This window comes from Amphiura filiformis, chromosome 14 (genome assembly GCF_039555335.1).
Source record: "Amphiura filiformis chromosome 14, Afil_fr2py, whole genome shotgun sequence".
In the NCBI taxonomy this organism is placed as follows: domain Eukaryota; kingdom Metazoa; phylum Echinodermata; class Ophiuroidea; order Amphilepidida; family Amphiuridae; genus Amphiura; species Amphiura filiformis.
In genome coordinates this window covers 24,103,620-24,125,793 of record NC_092641.1, presented here as the reverse complement: position 1 = coordinate 24,125,793, position 22,174 = coordinate 24,103,620, and the positions used below count along the sequence as shown (strand labels likewise).

The window sequence follows — 22,174 nt, the reverse complement described above, 5'->3', positions numbered from 1 at the left end:
AACGGTGGACCGCCTTGATGAGTAAATGACAGCAACCCAGTGAAAAATACCCCAAAACTCAGTAATCTTGACCATCCTTCAGTAATGGTACACATTCTTCATTAACTATTTTGAAGAACTTTTCAAAAAGTGTGATTTTGTGATATTTCTTGTATTTCTGCAGACAATCATTCGTCAAATAGATGGTACAGGTGTGCAGCCCAGCATTAACAAGGGTAGGGATATGGACGTCAAGATGAAGATTACAGTTGAAGTGCATATTAATGGTAAGTTATATCATCAAATAAATTGAAATGCCCTTCTATGAAGAAAATGGTGACACGTAAATATTTGTCATTATTTTTGCTTTATTTACTATATTGTCAGATGTTTATTGCATACAATTAAATGATTGTAAAATAATTTGCAATCAATTCGTGTCTAGTCAGCTGTGTTTTTGTTTACTTAGTAAGTAAAGTAAAGTTCCATCAAACAAAACTGCCGTAGACAGTACAGCCAGCGACGAGCGCTTTTAGAGGACGGACACCTGTCCGGTGCTGAATATAGAAGGCTTTTCATGGTTTTGATAGGTTAGGGTTAATATTGGTCTCTCAAGAGCACCTTGTTAGTTATGTTAGTGCCGGCCGGACTTGTATCTCAAACAAACTGCTGGACATCATGCAGTTATTGTTAACTACATGTATGCACACAACACAGGGGCACTCACAATAGGCAATTGAACCCTACTGGTAGCGCTGTATCGTAGCTATTGGGGATGAACTAGTTAGTATCATATATCAAAAAGTATAAAAGCTATGATTTTAGTACTTTTTCTATGTTTCAAATATTCTTTTGCAAATATCTGAATCTTCAACCCGATACAAGCTTTAATAACGGGGGAACATACATTTTTATTAAAAAGAAATCCTACCATCTATCCAAACTCGCCGTGTTATTCCAATGCACATTTTACTTCACCGGGCAGCCATTTTTTATCGTATTTTGAAGATTGGTGTCATAAAACCGTCATAGGTACAAATGTAGTACTCTCTGTCAATCAATTATGGCTTATTCTCTACATGCCAATCTTTAAATAATTGGCATAGTCCTTATAATAACGGTCGTCTGCCTTGATGAGTAAATGACAGCAAACAGCTGCAACATTGAATAAGTTCATCAGGTTTGTAGATTAAATAAACAAGACATTTTTGAGTGACAAAACCAAGTGAAAATTAACTCACTACAATATTTCGTCCTTCACGTCGGAGGACTTCATCAGGTATGACTGATATGGTCATCTGATCCACTTTCCCGGGAGATGGGTTTCCGGTTGGGCTTAGACTCTTTCGCAGTCTTCAAAAGCGGATCATATACGTGGCTAAGGAAATATGTGCCCTCCTCTCTGTTTAAGGTCTTGCTCCCCCTTCTTCTAATCTCCATGGCTTCTCGAACTTCTCTAGACTTCTTGTTGTGCTCCCGCCCAAGGATCTTTGAATCATCCCAATTGATAACGTGGTTGGCCCGGGCAACATGATCAGAAATTGCTGATTTCGGTCGCTCATTGGATCAATATTATCAGGTGGTAATAATTTGCATTGGACAATAGATTACTATATAATGGTTTAGTACTGCATATATCGGTTTAATCTTCAATAAGCGGGTTTATGGCTGGAAAGGTCACGGTGAATTCGCCGTGGACGTAAGTGCACTATGAGAACAGTACGGTTAGACTATGCATAGTGCAGTTATGCTGCACAGCAAACATGATTCGACCTTTGCAGTACTTAAACCTGAACAGGAAACTACTCCAGCAAAATCAATCGATAAAGTCTAGTCTATCCTCTACATTGAATGATGGACTGCACTTATGACCAAATATAGCACTTGCCAATCAATAATCACCCACTTGAAATCCCCTGACTCGCTGCACTGACCAAAGTTATGGACAGATATGGGAGCTGTTTTTGCTGTTATCTGTCATTTACCATTCAACTTCACATTGATCTCTATATTTCATATGTTCGTTTATAACAGAGGATAATGCAGTTGCCATCAAGATCATAGAAATCCGTTGTACTCAATTGAAATTCCAGGACACTGACCACCCTGCTACGCTGATAGCTCATGAAGCCCAATTGCCCAGGTATATGAAAGTCACAGATGGCAGGCTTATCATGGATACACAGGATGAGGATACATCTGAATGTAAGTATTTGAGATCGATCAATCGATCGATCAATCGATCGAACACTCGATCGAGCAATCAATCAATCAATCGATCAATCAATCAATCAATCAATCAATTGATAAATCAATCAATCGATCGATCGATCAATCAATCAATCAATCAATCAATCAATCAATCAATCAATCAATCAATCAATCAATCAATCAATCAATCAATCAATCAATCAACCAATCATTATTACCAGACAGGTCTTGAGCCACCACTGGTTTCTGTATCTTCCCTGTTCCAGTACATCCCGAATTTCGATAACCAAATTGTCCTTGGTCTGCTTGGTCTACGGTTTCCTTGAGTTGTTGTTGGATTTCATAATGTAATAAAATGCTTTTAGCCTGGTATCGCCATGCAATTAATTTCCTGCCTGTTTATAATCTGCAATATTTCCTGCAATATAACTGAATATGAATCAGAATCTAAATGATAAACATAATGAATTTTTCCCGTTATTATTCAGATCATTTTAAATTGAATTATTATATACCTGTTTGCTGGCCTATTGAAGGGGAGGATTATTTTGTTAGTCCGTATACGGTGTGTAACGTGAGCAGTAACCAAGCGTTGGAAATCAAGACACAAAACGACATCCATCAAGTCGCACTGGTAAGTACCTACGGCTCAATTGTAATGCATATCTTTTGCCATTACGACAAACACAACGATAATTTGGCCGTTTTAGCCTTATATGTGACTGTGTCAGTGCCTCAATGAAACGCTAGAGGTAAAATAAACTGAGCCATAAATAAGGCTATCGTTTGAACGGTAAGTACCTATATGTGACTGGACACCACGAATCAGCCGTAAAGTCGGCCCCCGGTCAATTTTGTTTTATTTCGTGTTTAGAAAATATATATCATAAGCTTTAAAATGGTATATCATTTGACTTCAAACGATATCCAGAAGCGGGGCTATGGTTTGTTGAAATATGTTCCTTCAACAAAATTGTACTTTTTTCGGTTCTACATGTGTCTCTTTTCCACATTTCTGGTAATAAATATCAAACAGTCATAATTGGTGGTCATTTCAAATCATCCCCAAGTCAACGAGGTTCAGGAATGTCCTCTTATTGTTAATTGTTGGTTATACATACCTAGACAAAATACAATGCTTTGTTATCCACCACTTGAACAGGAAAGCAAACAAAGACAAGAACTATTTAAAGGATTCTATAGAAATAGGTAGAAGCTTATTATCCTCTTCAGCAATAGAATTAATTGGTTGGTTTAAATAGTGTTTGATGAGATACTTGTCGCGCCGAATTGAGATACCTATGGATACGGCCTTCCCGCATATTTAACACTGTAACTCAGAATACAATTTGCCGAGTTTACGGCTCATTCGTAGTGTCCACTCACATATGGGCCGCGCATCGACAATTTGCCTATTTCTGCGGCGGCAAATACGTGTTTCCTCTCCGAGGCGCAATCAAAGCCAGATACAAGGCTAATAGTTTGAACCCGGGACTTTGAACGGAAACGCTCACGCAAAACGTCGGATTTTATGAATGGTATTCTTCCTTTGCACGGATCCGCCATCTTCCTACCAAAACGAGGTTATCCCTGTAAACGCATGGGCAAAAAGTGAATTTTTGTTTCTCGCGCTTTTCTATACGTTTCTAGTAACCTTCCTGGGCTCTCTGGCTGACTAGTGTAATAAAAATGGTTATGGCCAATTGAGTCAACATGATAACAATGGGTGTTAATTGTGTGCTACTTATATTCCAAACAAAATATCTGTGGCAGGTCTGGATGTGCTGGGTGTACCTCGCCTTTCCTCGCCATTTCTCGCCTTTCCTCGCCATTCCTCGCCTTTCCTCGCCCAACTTGCCCAGGATCTGAGCAAGACATTAATTATCTCAACCTCGCCATTCCTCGCCTTTTATAATAGGCTACCTAGCCTTTCCTCGCCCTTTCTCGCCTAGCCTCGCCATTTCTCGCCAAAAATAGGTACTTTCTCGCCTTTGAGGGTTCCTAGTGATACCAAACTGATCTCAAGTGGAGGTCACTTCAAATCATCTCCAAGTCACATGGTTTTGGAGTGTTCTCTGTATTCCTAAACCATTTGGCGACTTGGGGATGATTTGAAGTGACCTCCACCTTGAGATGAGTCTGGTATTTATTCCCAGCTATTATGTAAAAAGAGACACATGTAGCTGCCGACAAGTACATCCTTTTGATATGGATGTACACATTTTATCTATTTGGTTCTTTCAATATCAAAGGGCGGAACAGACGGTCTGACAAGTGATGGGTTATTGGATCCCGACAATCGATATTTTCTGCTGCATTTTCCCTGGGGTGGGATAGACAACGGCAGCGATATGTTGCTGGAATCGTCAACGATACAAGGTAATGTAAATTGGGAACCAATCACTAGTAATTTAAAGGTAACATCTAAACACGAATCCAACGAGCCAAGTGATGGTCAGAATTCAGTCGACCATTACTGGGTCCCGTCTGCACCAAACTGGTGTTGTTACTGCCCAATTGGGTGGATTAAATCTGCTTAAAAATCGATATTTTAAGCTTCCCCCATACCAATAACTTGGTACATTGCAAGTGCATTTTAGCTCTGACGAATGCCAATTGCTGACGAAGTTTAGGAAATATAACCTCAAACCCCAATAAACTTGATAATAACAGAAAAATGTTGCATGAAGTCCGAAATTGTGTCCCTCACAAAGTTTAAATTCAGCCTCCTTAAATCCGCCATTTTAGGGAAATGCACTACATTATGAGTATCATAATGTAAACTCATGGAAAGCACATTTTCTATCAATTATTTTACACCATCTCCTGAAACACCTCAACCTTTCAGTCTTGGCACCTCGTAAAGAAATATTCCATACTCAATGTCAAGTCTGTTCATCACATTGTTTATTTTGTTTCAGGCCACTTTCTTGCTGTCGAGAGTGGAGAACTAAAGATACGTCAAAATCCATACGAGTCAGAAAGTGATCTAGTCGATGGGACAGACTCCAAATTCAGATTCAAATTAGTGCCTCCAATAACACAGTCGGATTCTTCCTCAGATTCTGATTCTTCCCAGGATTCTTCTTAAGCATAGCAACGTGACACTTGGTCGCATCTCCCACAGACCACATATCCTGCACAGACACAAGTGGTCAACGACTATTTTAGACCTATAATAAAGTTTGTTGCTCATGGTGATATGTTGTAGGCTTCAGAAACGTCGAGAAGCATGACAAAGCCCCGAACAAAGTCAATCACTTGAACGGAAAGATCAGAAGGCCGTAGTGGACAACCGAAAATCGCAGCGGGCAACCGAAAACGCGACGTACGTAGTGTCGCAACGGTAAAGGGCAAGTCACTCTAGGAGTCGCAGGGTTTCATTCAAAAATCTCTATAGTTATCAAACGCTACCCAGTAAACACAAATCGTTTTCGATATCATTCGCAAAAGGTTATAAAAGGTTTCAGAAAATGTTTAAATGTCGGGTTATATAAAGGGTATATTAAGAGTATAAAACGTTTTCATAACGTTAAAAACATTTTTGATAATCTACTGCTCAGCAAACAAAAATGTTTTACAGAAAACGTTTAAATGTCGGGTTATATAAAGGGTATAAAAACGTTTTAATAACATTACAAAAACATTCTTGAAAACTTGATACAAAACATTCTAAACAGAATGTTATTTTGGGGTTGAAAAAATATTTTACGAAAAATGTTTGCCCAAAATATTTTCAATAACGTTTTAAAAACGTTTTCATGACCTTTATATAACCCGACATTTAAATGTTATTAAAAGGTTTTGAAAAAAACATTTTAAGAACATTTTGTGTTTGCTGGGTTCAAACATTTTAACATAATGTTATTTAAGTATTGACACAATATTTGGCAAAAATGTTTGCAAAAATAGTTTACAATAACATGTTTTGAAAACATTTAAAAATATTGTTGTAGTGTGTTTTCATACAAAACGTTTTAAAACGTTATCATGACCTTTATATAACCCGACATTTTAATGTTATTAAAACGTTTTTATCTATACCAAAAGCCAAAATATAACTTATTTAAAACGTTTTTGTGTTTGCTGGGTAATTACAATTGTAAAAGTTGAAGCAGAACTTTTTGACTGACCCTCGTCGAATCGCGGCATCATGAGGGTAAGCTACAATCACACCGAATTTGTGTATGGATATTGTTAAAATACGAACTCCGCAGAAAAGGTCGTTCTATGAATATTGCACAGTAGCAAACTGTTTGTAAAGATATTCTGTAATAATGCTGTACTTTGCATACATAATAATAATATGTAATAAATATTAATAGTTCTACAAAAGATGTGTACGGAAGAGTTTCGGCAACGGAAATTTCTATAAAATTACAGCACAGATTGTTTACAGTGTATACACAGACATTTAAATTAAATGATTTAATTGTATGACTATTATGAACATAGGCTACGTATTATTACATTTTGTGATTGCAAATTAAAGAAAAAGTGGTGCAAAAACATTGATGTACAGCCTTGTCTCTGGTTCTCTCGGCCTATTGATCTTAGGGAACAAACTAAAAGGTCGATGACGTCTTATAGCCTAAACGAAAGCGGTTCGTTAGACTCCTTTGCCCTTTCCTGAAACGTAAAAAGTTCAAAATTCCAATCTCAAAGGTCAACTTTGACCGATATTTTAACAAGTTAATATACACCTTGGTTTCTCACCCGATATCCTAACCATAAAGTAATATATAGGCATAATTGTATAACAATAGATACAGTTTAGAGGTTAATCCATCTTTGTTATACAATACGCCTAGTATTACCTTGATGGAAGGAATCGACACCCGGTAGAGAAACCCTAATGGTGGGTATTACAAACGTATATGACTATATCCCCCCCCCCAACTCACCGTTGGGACTATCTCCCAACTCACTATTGGGACTACATCCCCTAACTCACCGTTGGGACTACATCCCCCTAACTCACCGTTGGGACTACATTCCCTAACTCACCGTTGGGACTACATCCCCCTAACTCACCGTTATGACTACACCACCGTTGGGACTACATCCCCCTAACTCACCGTTATGACTACACCACCGTTGGGACTACATCCCCTAACTCACCGTTATGACTACATTCACCGTTGGGACTACGTCCCCTAACTCACAGTTATGACTACACCACCGTTGGGACTACATCCCTAACTCTCCGTTATGACTACACCACCGTTGGGACTACATCTTCCTAAAGCACATCTTCCTAAAGCACACGGTTGTTTGATGGTATGTAGAACTGTATTCATTTTAAAGCAAAGTTGAACACGGATGGCGCTGTTTATCTTAAACCTTGTTTGCATCTTTACAAGGGGTATAACACTTGTATAATGACATTAAAAATTCCGAAAAATGCAAGGAATTAAAAAAAATTGTAATGAAATGAAGAAATAGTTATTATTATTGGGCGAAGTTAAACTTAAAATACATGTAAATAGCGCCCTCAATTTGCACACAAATATACAATTTATAGAATAAAAATTACCCCCCAAAAAGGCAGAAAAAGATGGAAATTTTAATAAAGAAAGGAATCCTATATTTAAAATAGCTAAAAAATATATGCGTATATTAGTATGATAGCGGTTAGTATTTTCCAGGTCTAGAATTGAAAATTATATGTTTTGTTAGAAAAATTTATAAATTATCACATCAAACAACCGTGCGCAACGTTGGAACTACATCCCCTTAACTCACCGTTGGGACTACATCCCTCTTACGAACCTTTGTTTTGCTTAGTGGTCGCTACGGCCACTAAGCAAAACAAAGGTTCGTTGTCTGTGTGGCAGGTCACATGGGAACAAGTGAACACGGAACAAGGGCACACGACACAAGGGAACAGCCTATGGATACAGGGCCTAACTCACCATTGGGACTACATCCCCCCTTATCTCGTCGTTAGGTCTACTACGGTTAGGCTACAATTCGATAGTCTGAAGGGTTATTAGCTTGGTAGTTGACATGGGGTCGTGATATTTTTTAAGCACCTCAATGAAGTATTTTTTTTATCATACACCGTATTACGCTATACTTAGAAGTTTCTAAAAGTGTTTCTAGAAAATTAATGCACAGGCTAGGGAAGCCCGATTTCTTTTCAGAAATAGTCAAGTGAGGAGGGAATTTAATCAAAGATTTTTTGTGTGTGTAAAAACTGTTGCATCCGGTGTATAAAGGAATATTAGCAGTACATCATATATAACGATTTGTGGTACCTAATCGCGTTACAATTGATCTGGTTTAGAAGACATATTTATGATATGTATTTATTTATAGAGTATTTATTCTAATTTTATCTAGGGTACGCCAATTGTTTTTGTTCATTTTAGTACAATTAATGAAGACCAAAAAGATGGTTAAATATCTATATAAAAGTTCCAAAGTCCCCCTCTAAAGATTACATTATATTGTTACATTTTTATGGTAATCTGATCTTCTAATTTTTGAAATAAACTTTGGGGTACTATGAGTATAAATTTTTGTGTGAAGTGTAAAAATCCATCGCCTCTTCACCTGGGCTCTTCAAAATACTCCTCGATAAAAATGGAAGTTCGGACTTTTCCTCGCAATCCAATTCGTCGTCTCGGACCCAGATGTGGTTTGTTAGGACCGACGAATGTTAGGACTGACAGAATAGTAAATGGAATGCGGAGGAGACTACCCCATGAGACAACCTAAGCTAGTTGACCAATACCCATGCGAAACCATGCAGGGCCTCTATATGCCAAAATGAAATGTTTCTAGAAAGTGTGTTTAGAATAAAATAGAGTAATGCTAATTTAATGCACTGGCTTGGAAAGCCTGATTACCTTTTAGAAATAGCCGAGTGTGAGGGTTTTCAATTAAATATTTTTTCCATCTTTTAATAGTCTACGTGCGTTACCATGACCATCCACGTTGTTGTTTAATCTAGTGGGTCCTTTTCTAGATGGACTAGGAAAATTGGTCTGGCCGAAGTTAATTTTGGCATAGGGAGGAGTAGTTTGTGACTATGGCACCCGGCATTCAGTCAGAATTAATAGGTAAATTTTCACGGGAAAATTTTCTGGACACGTGACACCCATGGGCGCAGACATATTAGCATTATGGAATGTGACCCCGAGCACAGCGGGTGTTCGTCCAATGTATTTGAATAGGAAGAATTCCTTCTTGCAAAATTAAGTTACTTGTCGCAAGTCAATAATATTATGGTAAGAGTTTCCGTAGATAAATATTTTTTCCGTAGATAGATATTTTTGAAATTACGTTTTGATGATATTGTGAAGAAATTAAGATAACATAATCTTTAATAAAATTTGCAATGCACAAATTTCTATCAAAATTGCGGTCAAAAATACTATTCCAATTCAAAATTATTAAGACTTGAATAGCGAGGTCACCGCCGGGGGTCAGAGATCAGGCTCGAGGTTACACTCACATTGATACGCATTGGTCACGTGTCCAGAAAATTTTCCCGTGAAAATTTACCTATTAATGTCGACTAGCATTGCCATGTACTCTCACTGTCCTGACCAGGTAATGTAAGTAACGTTTGTGTGTTTATACCAGGGACGTGATAGAAACTTTCACAAAATTGATAAGCATCATATGTTTGGAATTACTTATCATTAAGGCAGGTCTGAGGTGTGCATGCCATAGCGGCATTGGTACTCAAATATTGGGATAAATAAAGCTGACGCACAAGAGGAACAGTAAGTTCAGTAAAGGAGATACCGAGGGTTGCTTTAGGGGTGTCATTTCTGCCCCACGTACATGATTTTTCTCAAGAGGAGCAACGTCTAAAACATGTTATTGGCCTGAACTCAAGACGAAGTATATCGAAATGTGCGATTATAAGATCAACGTATTAATATTAGGAAGTAGGCACTGATGTTTAAGCTCCTGCTACCCCACCCACCTTAAATTAGATCCGGTTTAATAGGTTTAGATATATTAGATACATCAAATAGAACAGATTCCTTCTAGGACAGTGCTTCTAGCTATAATGATAGACAAAGATAAAAAGATTAGTTTGCATCTGACGTCATCTGTCAATCAAACTCCGAGCACGGTTTGTTTACAAGTGTCGTGATGATATGAGTTGCTGAACACGGCGGTAAAACCGGGCGCCTTATTGTTAATTTTGCACCAGCAAACATACAAACCATGTCAAAAGTTAGGTCTTAATAGTAGGAAACTTTCTTTGGCGAAGGCACCATGTCCACAATGCCTAGAAAAGTTGCTTTTTGCCTTGTAAGAGTTCGTATTTTTCGCCATTCACTGCTATTCCTTTTCTCCGATCGGCACCAGCCAGATGAATCGACCTTCCTTATACGCGCTATTAGCCAATCAAGGATCGTAGAGAATTTGATTGACAGTGACGTCAGACGCAAACTAGTCTTCTTATCTTTGTCTTTCATTATAGAACAGATTCCTTCTAGCACAGTGCTTCTAGCTATATACTTGTGTAAAGATCGATGTATGTTTAAGACTTTTAAGAATTCTATAGACTTACTAGATGCCTGTTGATGATTACATTGACGGACAATAATTGCTGAAACTCGCCTACTGCCAGCACGGGCATCATATTCGGGACTTAAGCTGGTTTCCGCAATACGCGCACGTTGTATGTTTGCCTCAGGAGCGTGGAGTTGACAATTTAATATATCTACCAGTCCGACCACTTCTATAGAGTGCTTCCATTTTCATTGCAGACTTGTGACTTTTGTACAAAAGGGCTAATAATTTGCAGGCTTCCTAAGGGTTAACAATTTCCTTAAACGATTTCAAAAACTCGATTTTAAAATGAATATTGGAGATTCGTCACCCGATTCTGAGCAGAAAAATGAGCGGCATTTGGAGCAAAAATCCGTGTCAGATAAAATCGGTCCTATAGTCGACCAATGTAATCTCGATCTCGAAGGCAGTCAAAGCGTAGGTTCAATTGCTCGCCAAAACCCAGCACAGCAGAACAAGAACTCCTCAGCGCAGGTAACAGATACACGCAATTCTACAGGGTCTTCCAGGCAGAACAGCAGTGAAGGTGATGGGTTCAACTCGTCAGATTGTGAACTAGTGATCAATTTTGATGAGGATGATGATGATGAGGATGAGGCGGTCTTATTCGAAGACGAATACACGGACGCGGATGGGCGAATCGATGACGCGGTTAAGGTGGTGGATGGAGCGGTCAATGAAGTCGCCGATGATATCGAAACTGGTGACCATAGGAATATGGACATGAATAAAGTGACTGCTCGACGTGTGGCCGAAGATATTGGAGATACAGTCGACATCGGAGCTGGCGATATGACGTCGGACATGGCAAATGTCAGCATTAATACACAGGTAAGAAATCATGATACAATTGACAGGACTCGAATTTGCCACTCGCTCGTTGGTAATAGGCCATTTCGGTGACTCCCGAAAGCCTTTGTGATTGATAAACGAGACTACGTCATCGTCGGTGCGCACAACATCACCAGGCTTTGAAATAAGAAAAAAACTAAGGGTCCTCCGGACCATTGCCTTTGAAAGTTCTAATTTTCAAGGGTCCGACTACTATGAAGTAGTCTACCCCAACATTTAAAAATGTTGGTGTAGACTATAGAAACAATAACTAGAATTAGCTACGGCGATCACGGTATGTAGATTGTAGAAAATTGAAAACCCGGGTTGAAAACTTGATGAGAAACTAAAATGAAAGTGTACTCACGGAGCTGGACGTATTATGTTAACCAGATTTTCCAGTGGAACAACAAAACTAGAATTTTCTGCTCTTTGTTTGGTTCAATTTTTACGGGTTATGCGGACTCGTACCGTAGGAAATTTGCGGGTCTGCGCCTACTGTCGCGGGTATTTGACGCAAGGACGCGCCTTATTTCAAACGCTGAACATCACTACGCACTTGTCCAGTCAGAGGTGCGCATTGACGATTTGCGCATCTATTTGCAAAGGGTTTTGAGATATATACACCAATCCGAGAAGTGAAAGCTGACCCATCAATATTCCAATTTTTCAAGAAATATGGACCCATCGATATACCAAAAGTCAAAATTTTCAGTCGAATTTAACCCAAATTGTCTTAGTTTTTACAAAATTTCATGCAAATTTCGAAAATTTTGGCTGGATTGAGGTCAAATTGGGCTATTTTTCAAAAAAATTGAGAAAATTTTGAAAAACGGACCCATCCATATACCAAATGTGCGGCGCGTCCCCGTATACCGTAAAAACTCGATATTTAGAATATGAGCACTTTTGAAAGCATGAAATTGTACCAAAGTTCAGCGCTTTACCAACTGAGCTAATGGGGTTAACACACATATTTGCAAGTTTACTTGTGTTCGTATATAACTATAATGATTTGCTCAAAACATTTTACACTTTTATGGGTGGGGCTAGCATGTTTGCATGTTTTAAAAGCGCTCGATAGTAAGCACATATGCTTACTATCGAGGTTTTACGGTATGTTATATGTCTGTTTAATTAAAGTACAATTTCATTAAAAGGAACTTTCTAAATAAAATATTTGAGTGACAATGGAGTAAACAGAAATGTTTGAAAAATTCAGGCCAAGTTGCTTGGATTGTTAATATCCAGGCCAATTGAGTAATTTAAAATTTCAAAATTTGGTGACTCAACACCAATGTATTTGAACAGCTAGCGTCGTTGTAAGTTTCAAAGTCGTATTTTGTTTATTACGCCGAAACTTAATAGTAATAACGATATCTAAAAATCGTAAGCAAGAGAGCAAGACCATCGTAAGTGACATTTTTTGAAAATATGAAAACTTACAATTTAAATGTCAAAATCAGTTTTCATCAAAATTCAACATAAGATCCAAATAATAAGATTAATTCTATAACAAGTCATGAACTACACATTCTGGATATTTGAAGAGTATCCAAAGTTGCATTTGGAAGAGGCGGACTTTTCAATAAATATCACTATTGATGGGCAGGCCTCCAGAAAATTTCTGCTGTCTGGGAACTTAATGACAAGTGCTGAAAATTTTCTGTGAAATAACTGAAATAGGCCTATGTGCGCGTAGCGGACATCACGAGCGCGAAGCGCGAAATCCTAACGGCCGGGGTCCAGGGCCCGCTTAAGGGCCCTGGAAGCTCTCAGGGTTTAGATGCTCTCTCGTGCAATCTGAGCCTTAATTTGGAATTGTTTCCTATAAAAGTTTACATCCTTTTTCACAAAAAAACACAACTTAAAATTTCAAAGTATTACTGTCAAAACTCAAAACAATTTTTTATTTATTTTTAACATTTTTTAGAAGTATTTTGCAACTTTGAAGAACCACTGGACCTATTCTGAAGGGTTAGGATTATTCACAGATAATTTGAAAAAAAAAATGGAAAAAAATGACGAAAAAATTACAGTTTGTTATCCTTAATATGCAAACCATTAACTTATGTTTACCTCTTCATCTATGACATATTATGAATGCATGGAAAACCAATGCATCTATATTATGTGATAGATGAAGAAATAAACATTAGTTAAAGCCATATTATAACATTTTCAAACAAAATAGATTAGCATTTCTTTGCCATAAAATGTTAGCTTTTACTGTCAGATATATCCCCTTTTAATTTGGAGCCGAACAACTACGGCAAAGCAAAGAAAATTGGAATTTACTACCAGCGCACATGTCGCCAATACGTACCACTCCTTCGGTCATGTTGTGGTACGACCCTTTGTTGTGTATATCACCGTCCCGCACGCCGTACGTACTGTGTGCTATGAACATCGTGTATGCGTTCGACTAATAATTCCATCGTAATAATAAAGCGCGGATTCCGGCGTTTTATTCAAAATCTCGGATTTTGACAAAACTACAGCACCTAGAGTCTTGATTTTTGCAGGGTATATTGGTTTAATAAAGTACAATTTAATCGTGTAAAAAAAGGAATTTTAAAAATTCAGTGAGGGCGTCTTCCTCAGCAAATGTTATAATGTCACGGAGGTATAAGTGCGTTAGTGTTATAGACCTGACGGGGAAGTCCTCTTTTGGTCTATACGCTAGCGCGCTCGCCTCTTAAACCCAGGGTCGTGGGTTCGAGTCCCGGCAGGACCGGAAGTGGCTCGAGGAGGCGCAGGATATTTCCGTGAGGGGTTTGTGACATAAATGGTGGCAGCGGTGGTCCCTGGTATTTCTTAACACCAGGGGGATCACCCATCGGAAAGGGTTAGGCGTTCATAAAAATGGCTGGCCGAGTATGCATTGTATCAAGGACGACCAGTCTGGCCGAGTATGCCTTGTATCAAGGACGACCAGTTTAAACAGAGGAAGTAAGGCGCGAGGACGCGCCTTACGAGGAGGGGGAGCATGTCACGGAGGTATAAGTGCGTTAGTGTTATAGACCTGACGGGGAAGTCCTCTTTTGGTCTATACGCTAGCGCGCTCGCCTCTTAAACCCAGGGTCGTGGGTTCGAGTCCCAGCAGGACCGGAAGTGGCTCGAGGAGGCGCAGGATATTTCCGTGAGGGGTTTGTGACAATAATATGGCTTTAATGGTTTGCATATACAGGATAACAAACTGTAATTTTTTTCTGATTTTTTTTTCTTTTTTTTAAATTAACTGTGAATGATCCTGAAGTTTCATAATAGGTCCAGTGGTTCTCCAAGGTCGCCGAAAACTTTGGAAAAAAAAACATTTTTTTTTTTTTTTTTTTGCAATTTTTTTTTTCTGTGACCTCTGTGACCTTTCTGGAAACGCCGTTCCCGCGTTCCCGCGGTTTTTGGAGGCCTGTATGATGGGTACCAATAATATTATTTTTATAGACTTTTTATACAACCTGTATAATTTTAATTTATCAAATAAAGTATCCAGGCCCGTTGCAAGTATTTTTGGGGAGCTTAAATAAATGTTAACCTTTTGGGAATTGAAAGCCGAACTAATGTTCACTGAGCTAATTGTTGTATTTGCAACCCCCCCTATAAAAAAAGTCCAGGCACGCCACTGTGCGTAATCATCCGAAATCACACATACGACCCCTTTGGCCGGTTAACTGTCAAACGGTCGGCTGCTCCATACTCCACACACTCGTCAAAACGTTCTAGTAAACCGTTAGGGTAAAATGCACATAGGACCCTATAGGACCCTAGGACCCTATCACAAAAATATCATTTTACTTAGCTATATTGATCAGGCATAAGAGAGGTGAATAAACATGAAACTGGGGGATCCCACCCATCCCCTTAGTTAAGTCACTCATTCCCAATACGACTGACTGACTATTAACCGTCGCAACCTATGCGTTTCTGCACAGGAATCGTCAAAAGATAATAGTGTTTACATATCTCATCCAACTGAGGGCGATACACAAATGGTTCCAATGGGCATGCGTATACAACCAATACTTAACAAGAACAGAAAGGGACAGATGATACTCACGGTGGAACAAGGAAGTCTTGCAGAGCAGGCTAAATTAGAGTAAGTCCATCCTTTCAGATACATACGCAATATCTTCTTTGTTAATCACAATAATATTAATTAGGTCTATACTGCTTAATAATGTCATTGATACGCTCGTGTTAACCTTTGCTTTATATTTTCCACAGAGAGAGTGACGTCATCATTGCAATTGGTCCGACTGACGTACGAACTGCCACACTAGAAGAAGCATTGCGCATCTTTGCGCGAGATATCGCCAACACTTTCAGCATGGTGAGTACATAATAGACAGGATTAGATTTCCGTACGTGAACGCGTTAATTTGATGTTCTTGTATCGAGGCTATTGCTGTTTATATATAGACAGATTGCCGTACATGATGATGACTTTTGGTCCCAACTGCGGACCGGCTTGTGTTCCTTCGTCACTTGAAGTCTTAAACCGTCTGGTGACAATATCGATCGCTGATTTGTTACGAATTTACATAATATGTAAATTCATATTTACATAATATGTAAATTCATAACATTATAAAAAATAGTTTCAATTGGCTATGGGACCACGGGACTTCGGAATTAAAGCGTGAGTGACTCTCAACAATTTATCGCAGTGTCGTAGGGTTGTGGCACCCAGGGCTAAGGATAAATAATGGCGCCCCCATTCTTGTAACAATTGCGAAAAATTGGACAAATCATCATGCAGTTATTGTTAACAACATGTATGCACACAACACAGGGGCACTCACAATAGGCAATTGAACCCTACTGGTAGCGCTGTGTTGTAGATATACGAGCTGAACTAGTGAGCGTCATATATCAAAAAGTATAAAAGCTATGATTTTAGTACTTTCTCTTTGTTTCAATTACTTATTCTTTTGAAAATATATGAATTTTCAACCCTTTAATAACGGGGGACCATACATTTGTATGAGAAAGAAATATACCATCTATATCCAAACTCCCGTGTTATTCCAATGCACATTTTGCTTCACCAGGCCGCCCTGGCTTAGTCGCATTTGCAAGAGGGGTGTCACGAAACCGTAATAGGTACACATTTAGTACTTTCCGTCAATCAAGTATGGTTTATTCTCTACATGTCAATCTTTAAATCATTAGCATAGTCCTTATAATAACGGTGGACCGCCTTGATGAGTAAATGACAGCAACCCAGTGAAAAATACCCCAAAACTCAGTAATCTTGACCATCCACCAGTAATGGTACACATTCTTCATTAACTATTTTGAAGAACTTTTCAAAAAGTGTGATTTTGTGATATTTCTTGTATTTCTGCAGACAATCATTCGTCAAATAGATGGTACAGGTGTGCAGCCCAGCATTAACAAGGGTAGGGATATGGACGTCAAGATGAAGATTACAGTTGAAGTGCATATTAATGGTAAGTTATATCATCAAATAAATTGAAATGCCCTTCTCTGGAGAAAATGGTGACACGTAAATATTTGTCATTATTTTTGCTTTATTTACTATATTGTCAGATGTTTATTGCATACAATTAAATGATTGTAAAATAATTTGCAATCAATTCGTGTCTAGTCAGCTGTGTTTTTGTTTACTTAGTAAGTAAAGTAAAGTTCCATCAAACAAAACTGCCGTAGACAGTACAGCCAGCGCTTTTAGAGGACGGACACCTGTCCGGTGCTGAATATAGGAGGCTTTTCATGGTTTTGATAGGTTAGGGTTAATATTGGTCTCTCAAGAGCACCTTGTTAGTTATGTTAGTGCCGGCCGGACTTGTATCTCAAACAAACTGCTGGAGAACAGTACGGTTAGACTATGCATAGTGCAGTTATGCTGCACAGCAAACATGATTCGACCTTTGCAGTACTTAAACCTGAACAGGAAACTACTCCAGCAAAATCAATAGATAAAGTATATCCTCAACATTGAATGATGGACTGCACTTATGACCAAATATAGCACTTGCCAATCAATAATCACCCACTTGAAATCCCCTGACTCGCTGCACTGACCAAAGTTATGGACAGATATGGGAGCTGTTTTTGCTGTTATCTGTCATTTACCATTCAACTTCACATTGATCTCTATATTTCATATGTTCGTTTATAACAGAGGATAAAGCAGTTGCCATCAAGATCATAGAAATCCGTTGTACTCAATTGGAATTCCAGGATACTGACCCCCCTGCTATGCTGATAGCTCATGAAGCCCAATTGCCCAGGTATATGAAAGTCACAGATGGCAGGCTTATCATGGATACACAGGATGAGGAGACATCTGAATGTAAGTATTTGAGATCGATCAATCGATCGATCAATCGATCGAACACTCGATCGATCGATCGAGCAATCAATCAATCAATCGATCAATCAATCAATCAATCAATCAATCAATCAATCAATCAATCAATCAATCAATCAGGTCTTGAGCCACCACTGGTTTCTGTATCTTCCCTGTTCCAGTACATCCCGAATTTCGATAACAATGCTATTTAGCCTGGTATCGCCATGCAATTAGTTTCAATCTGTGGTACTTTGTAATTTATGTGCATTTTATATGTATTTCATGCCTGTTTATAATCTGCAATATTTCCTGCAATATAACTGAATATGAATCAGAATCTAAATGATAAACATAATGAATTTTTCCCGTTATTATTCAGATCATTTTAAATTGAATTATTATATACCTGTTTGCTGGCCTATTGAAGGGGAGGATTATTTTGTTAGTCCGTATACGGTATGTAACGTGAGCAGTAACCAAGCGTTGGAAATCAAGACACAAAACAACATCCATCAAGTCGCACTGGTAAGTACCTACGGCTCAATGTATTGCGTGTCTTTTGCCATTACGACAAACACAACGATAATTTTGCCGTTTTAGCCTTATGTCAGTGTGTCAGTGCCTCAATGAAACATTAGAGTAAAATAAAGCCATAAATAAGACTATCGTTTGAACGGTAAGAACCGCGCAACGACAATTTGCCTATTTCTGCGGTGGCGCGGCAAATACGTGTTTCGTCTCCGAAACGCTAGAGGTAATCAAAGCCAGATACAAGGCTAATAGTTTGAACCCGGGAGTTTGAACGGAAATACTCACGCAAAACGTCGGATTTTATGAATGGTATTCTCCCTTTGCACGGATCCGCCATCTTCCTACGAAAACGAGGTTATCCCTGCAAACTCATGCGCAAAAAGTGCATTTTTGTTTCTTGCGCTTTTCTATACGTTTCTATAACCTTCCTGGGCTCTCTGGCTGAGTGTAATAAAATTGGTTATGGCCAATTGAGTCAACATATGATAACAATGGGTGTTAATTGGGTGCTACATATATTCCAAACAAAATATCTGTGCGCCTTTCCTCCCCATTTCTCACCTTTCCTCGCCGAACTTGCCCGGGATCTGAGCAAGACATTAATTATCTCAACCTCGCCATTCCTCGCCTTTTATAATAGGCTACCTCGCCCTTTCTCGTATAGCCTCGGACCTTTTGCCAAAAATATGTACTTTCTCGCCTGTGAGGGTTCCTAGTGATACCAAACTGATCTCAAGTGGAGGTCACTTCAAATCATCTCCAAGTCACGTGGTTTAGGAGTGTTCTCTGTATTCCTAAACCATTTGGCGACTTGGGGATGATTTGAAGTGACCTCCACCGTGAGATGAGTCTGGTATTTATTCCCAGCTATTATGTAAAAAGAGACACATGTAGCTGCCGACAAGTACATCCTTTTGATATGGATGTACACATTTTATCTATTTGGTTCTTTCAATATCACAGGGCGAGACAGACGGCCTGACAAGTGATGGGTTATTGGATCCCGACAATCGATATTTCCTGCTGCATTTTCCGTGGGGTGGGATAGACAACGGCAGCGATATGTTGTTGGAATCGTCTACGATACAAGGTAATGTAAATTGGGAATCAATCACTATTTACACCAAGGGAAGGGAGCGGTTTGTGGAATTTAAAGGTATCACCGCCATCATCAGCAGCATAGGCAGCAACAGCAGCACTTGTAACAGCAACACTTGACTACAGCAGCAACAGCAGTACCATCATCATTATCACAATTATGCCATCATCATCAGCATCATCATCATATCATTACTATCATCAATATCATCATCATTATCATCATCATCATCATCATCATCATCATCATGAACATCATCATCATCACCATCATCATTATCATCATCATCATCATCATCATCATCACCATCACCATCACCATCATCGCTATCAGCATCATCATCATCACCATCAGCATCATTATCATCATCATCACCATCATCATCGGCATCATCGTTATCATCATCATGTTATTGTTATCATAATCAATCATCTTCATCTTAATTGAAAATCATCATCATCATCATCATCATGAACAACAACTCCATCATAAATAGCACTACAATTAGCAGCATCATCATCAGCAATAGGAACAACATCATCATCATCATTGTAACATCATCATCGGCATCGATCAATGTAAAATTATCAGGAGCATTATCATCAGTATCAGTAACCTCTTAATGATGATGCTGATCATCATCATCATCATCATCATCATCATCATCATCATCATCATCATCCTTATCATTTGTTCCTTCTTCTACATTTCCCTCCTTACTTCCTCCATATTTATCATAAAAGTATACAGATATAAGTATGGAATATTTCTTAAGGAAGTGCTAATACTAATCTGAAAGGGGTCTGCATAAACGGCACGGGTTACATATTTGTTGGGGTGTGTCGGGAGATGGTATCAAATAATTTTTAATAGAATATATTGTGCTTTCCATTAGTTTACATTATCACGATTATGGCGCTCAAAATGTAGTTAATTAGCCTAAAATAGCGGATTTAAGGAGACTGAAAACGATTGGGGAGGGGGTACATTTGTGAATTTCTGAACGTTGTTCTGATATTATCAAATTTAGTGCAGTTTGAGGTGATATGTGCTGAAGCTGAATACCAATAAGTGTTGATCAGAACTGAAATGCACTTGTACTATACAAGTTTTGAATGTGAGAGGAGCTTTTAGAAAAAAAGACTTTTAAACGTACTCAGAAAGCCCCTGGGGCCACGTGTTATTAACTTATTGTACACAAATAAACAGTGTGAGTTCATTGGACAACCAGTAATCCACACAGTTGTTTTTGTACCGTAAGTGTAAAACATTTGACCCCAGTGGGGGACATTCAAACTTTTTGAGTACGTATCACTTTTAAGAGCCATATTTTAAGCTTCCCCCATTTGCAAAAACGTGGTACATTGCAAGTGCATATTAGCTCTGACGAATGCCTATTGCTGACGAAGTTTAGGAAATATCACCTCAAACCCACAATAACCTTGATAATAACAGAAAAATGTTGCATGAAGTCCGAAATTGTGTCCCTCACAAAGTTTAAATTCAGCCTCCTTAAATCCGCCATTTTAGGCAAATGCACTAGATTATGAGTACCATAATGTAAACTCATGGAAAGCACATTTTCTATCAAACAATTATTTTACACCATCTCCAGACACACCTCAATCAATATTTAGCCCGTGCGGTTTATGAAGACCCCTTCCAGACTAGTCTTGGCACTTCGTAAAGAAATATTCCATACACAATGTCAAGTCTGTACATCACATTGTTCATTTTGTTTCAGGGCACTTTCTTGCTGTCGAGAGTGGAGAACTGAAGATACGTCAAAATGCATACGAGTCAGAAAGCGACCTAGTGAATGGGACAGACTCCAAATTCAGATTCAAATTAGTGCCTCAAACAACACAGTCGGATTCTTCCTCAGACTCTGATTCTTCCCGCATCTCCCACAGACACAAGTGGTTCAACGACTATTTGTGACCGTCCACGGCGAATGGGCCGTAAATTCCTCCCCGGTCAATTTTGTTTTATTTCGTGTTTAAAAAATAAACATCATAAACTTAAAAATGGTATATCATTTGACTTCAAACGATCGATATCCAGAAGCGGGGTTATGGTTTGTTAAACTTTGCTCCTTCAACAAAATTATAGCTTTTAACGTTTTTACATGTGTCTCTTTTTCCACATTGCTGGCAATATATATCAAACAGTCATAATTGGCGGTCATTTCAAATCATCCCCAAGTCAACGAGGTTTAAGAAAGTTCTCTCATTGTTAATAGTTGGTTATGCATACCTGTACAAAATACAATGTCTGGTAACCCACCACTTGAACAGGATTTAGCAAAAGCAAACAAAGACCAGAGCTATTAAAAGTTCTACAGCCGGCCATCTAAGGTAGAAGCTTATTATCCACTTCAACAATAGGATTATTGATTAGTTTTTGACTATCAAATAAGACGGATGTCGGGCCAGCTTAAGTTATCGATGAATTCGACCTTCGTACACATTTTACACCGTAACACAGAATACAATTTAGGGAATTTACGGCTCGTTTGTGCTGCCGGGTCACATTTTAGACTTATAATAGAGTTTGGTGCTCATGGTGATATCACTGTGTACCACAATAGCCTCATCCTAATGCCATAGTTCAATAACCTCAATTAAACAATCAGAGTGCAAGATTTGACCTCAAATTGCAGA

At 38.6% G+C, this 22,174-nt stretch overlaps 1 protein-coding gene across 1 annotated transcript; it reads left to right on the top strand.

Moving 5' to 3' along the window:
- Window positions 1–17,815: 17,815 nt before the first annotated feature.
- Window positions 17,816–21,452, top strand: LOC140169295 (uncharacterized). The gene is made up of 4 exons (XM_072192551.1): window positions 17,816–17,881; window positions 18,261–18,406; window positions 19,376–19,502; window positions 21,256–21,452. The coding sequence occupies exons 1-4, from the start codon at window positions 17,824–17,826 to the stop codon at window positions 21,450–21,452; spliced, it is 528 nt and encodes a 175-aa protein (XP_072048652.1). The 5' UTR covers window positions 17,816–17,823.
- Window positions 21,453–22,174: the final 722 nt, after the last annotated feature.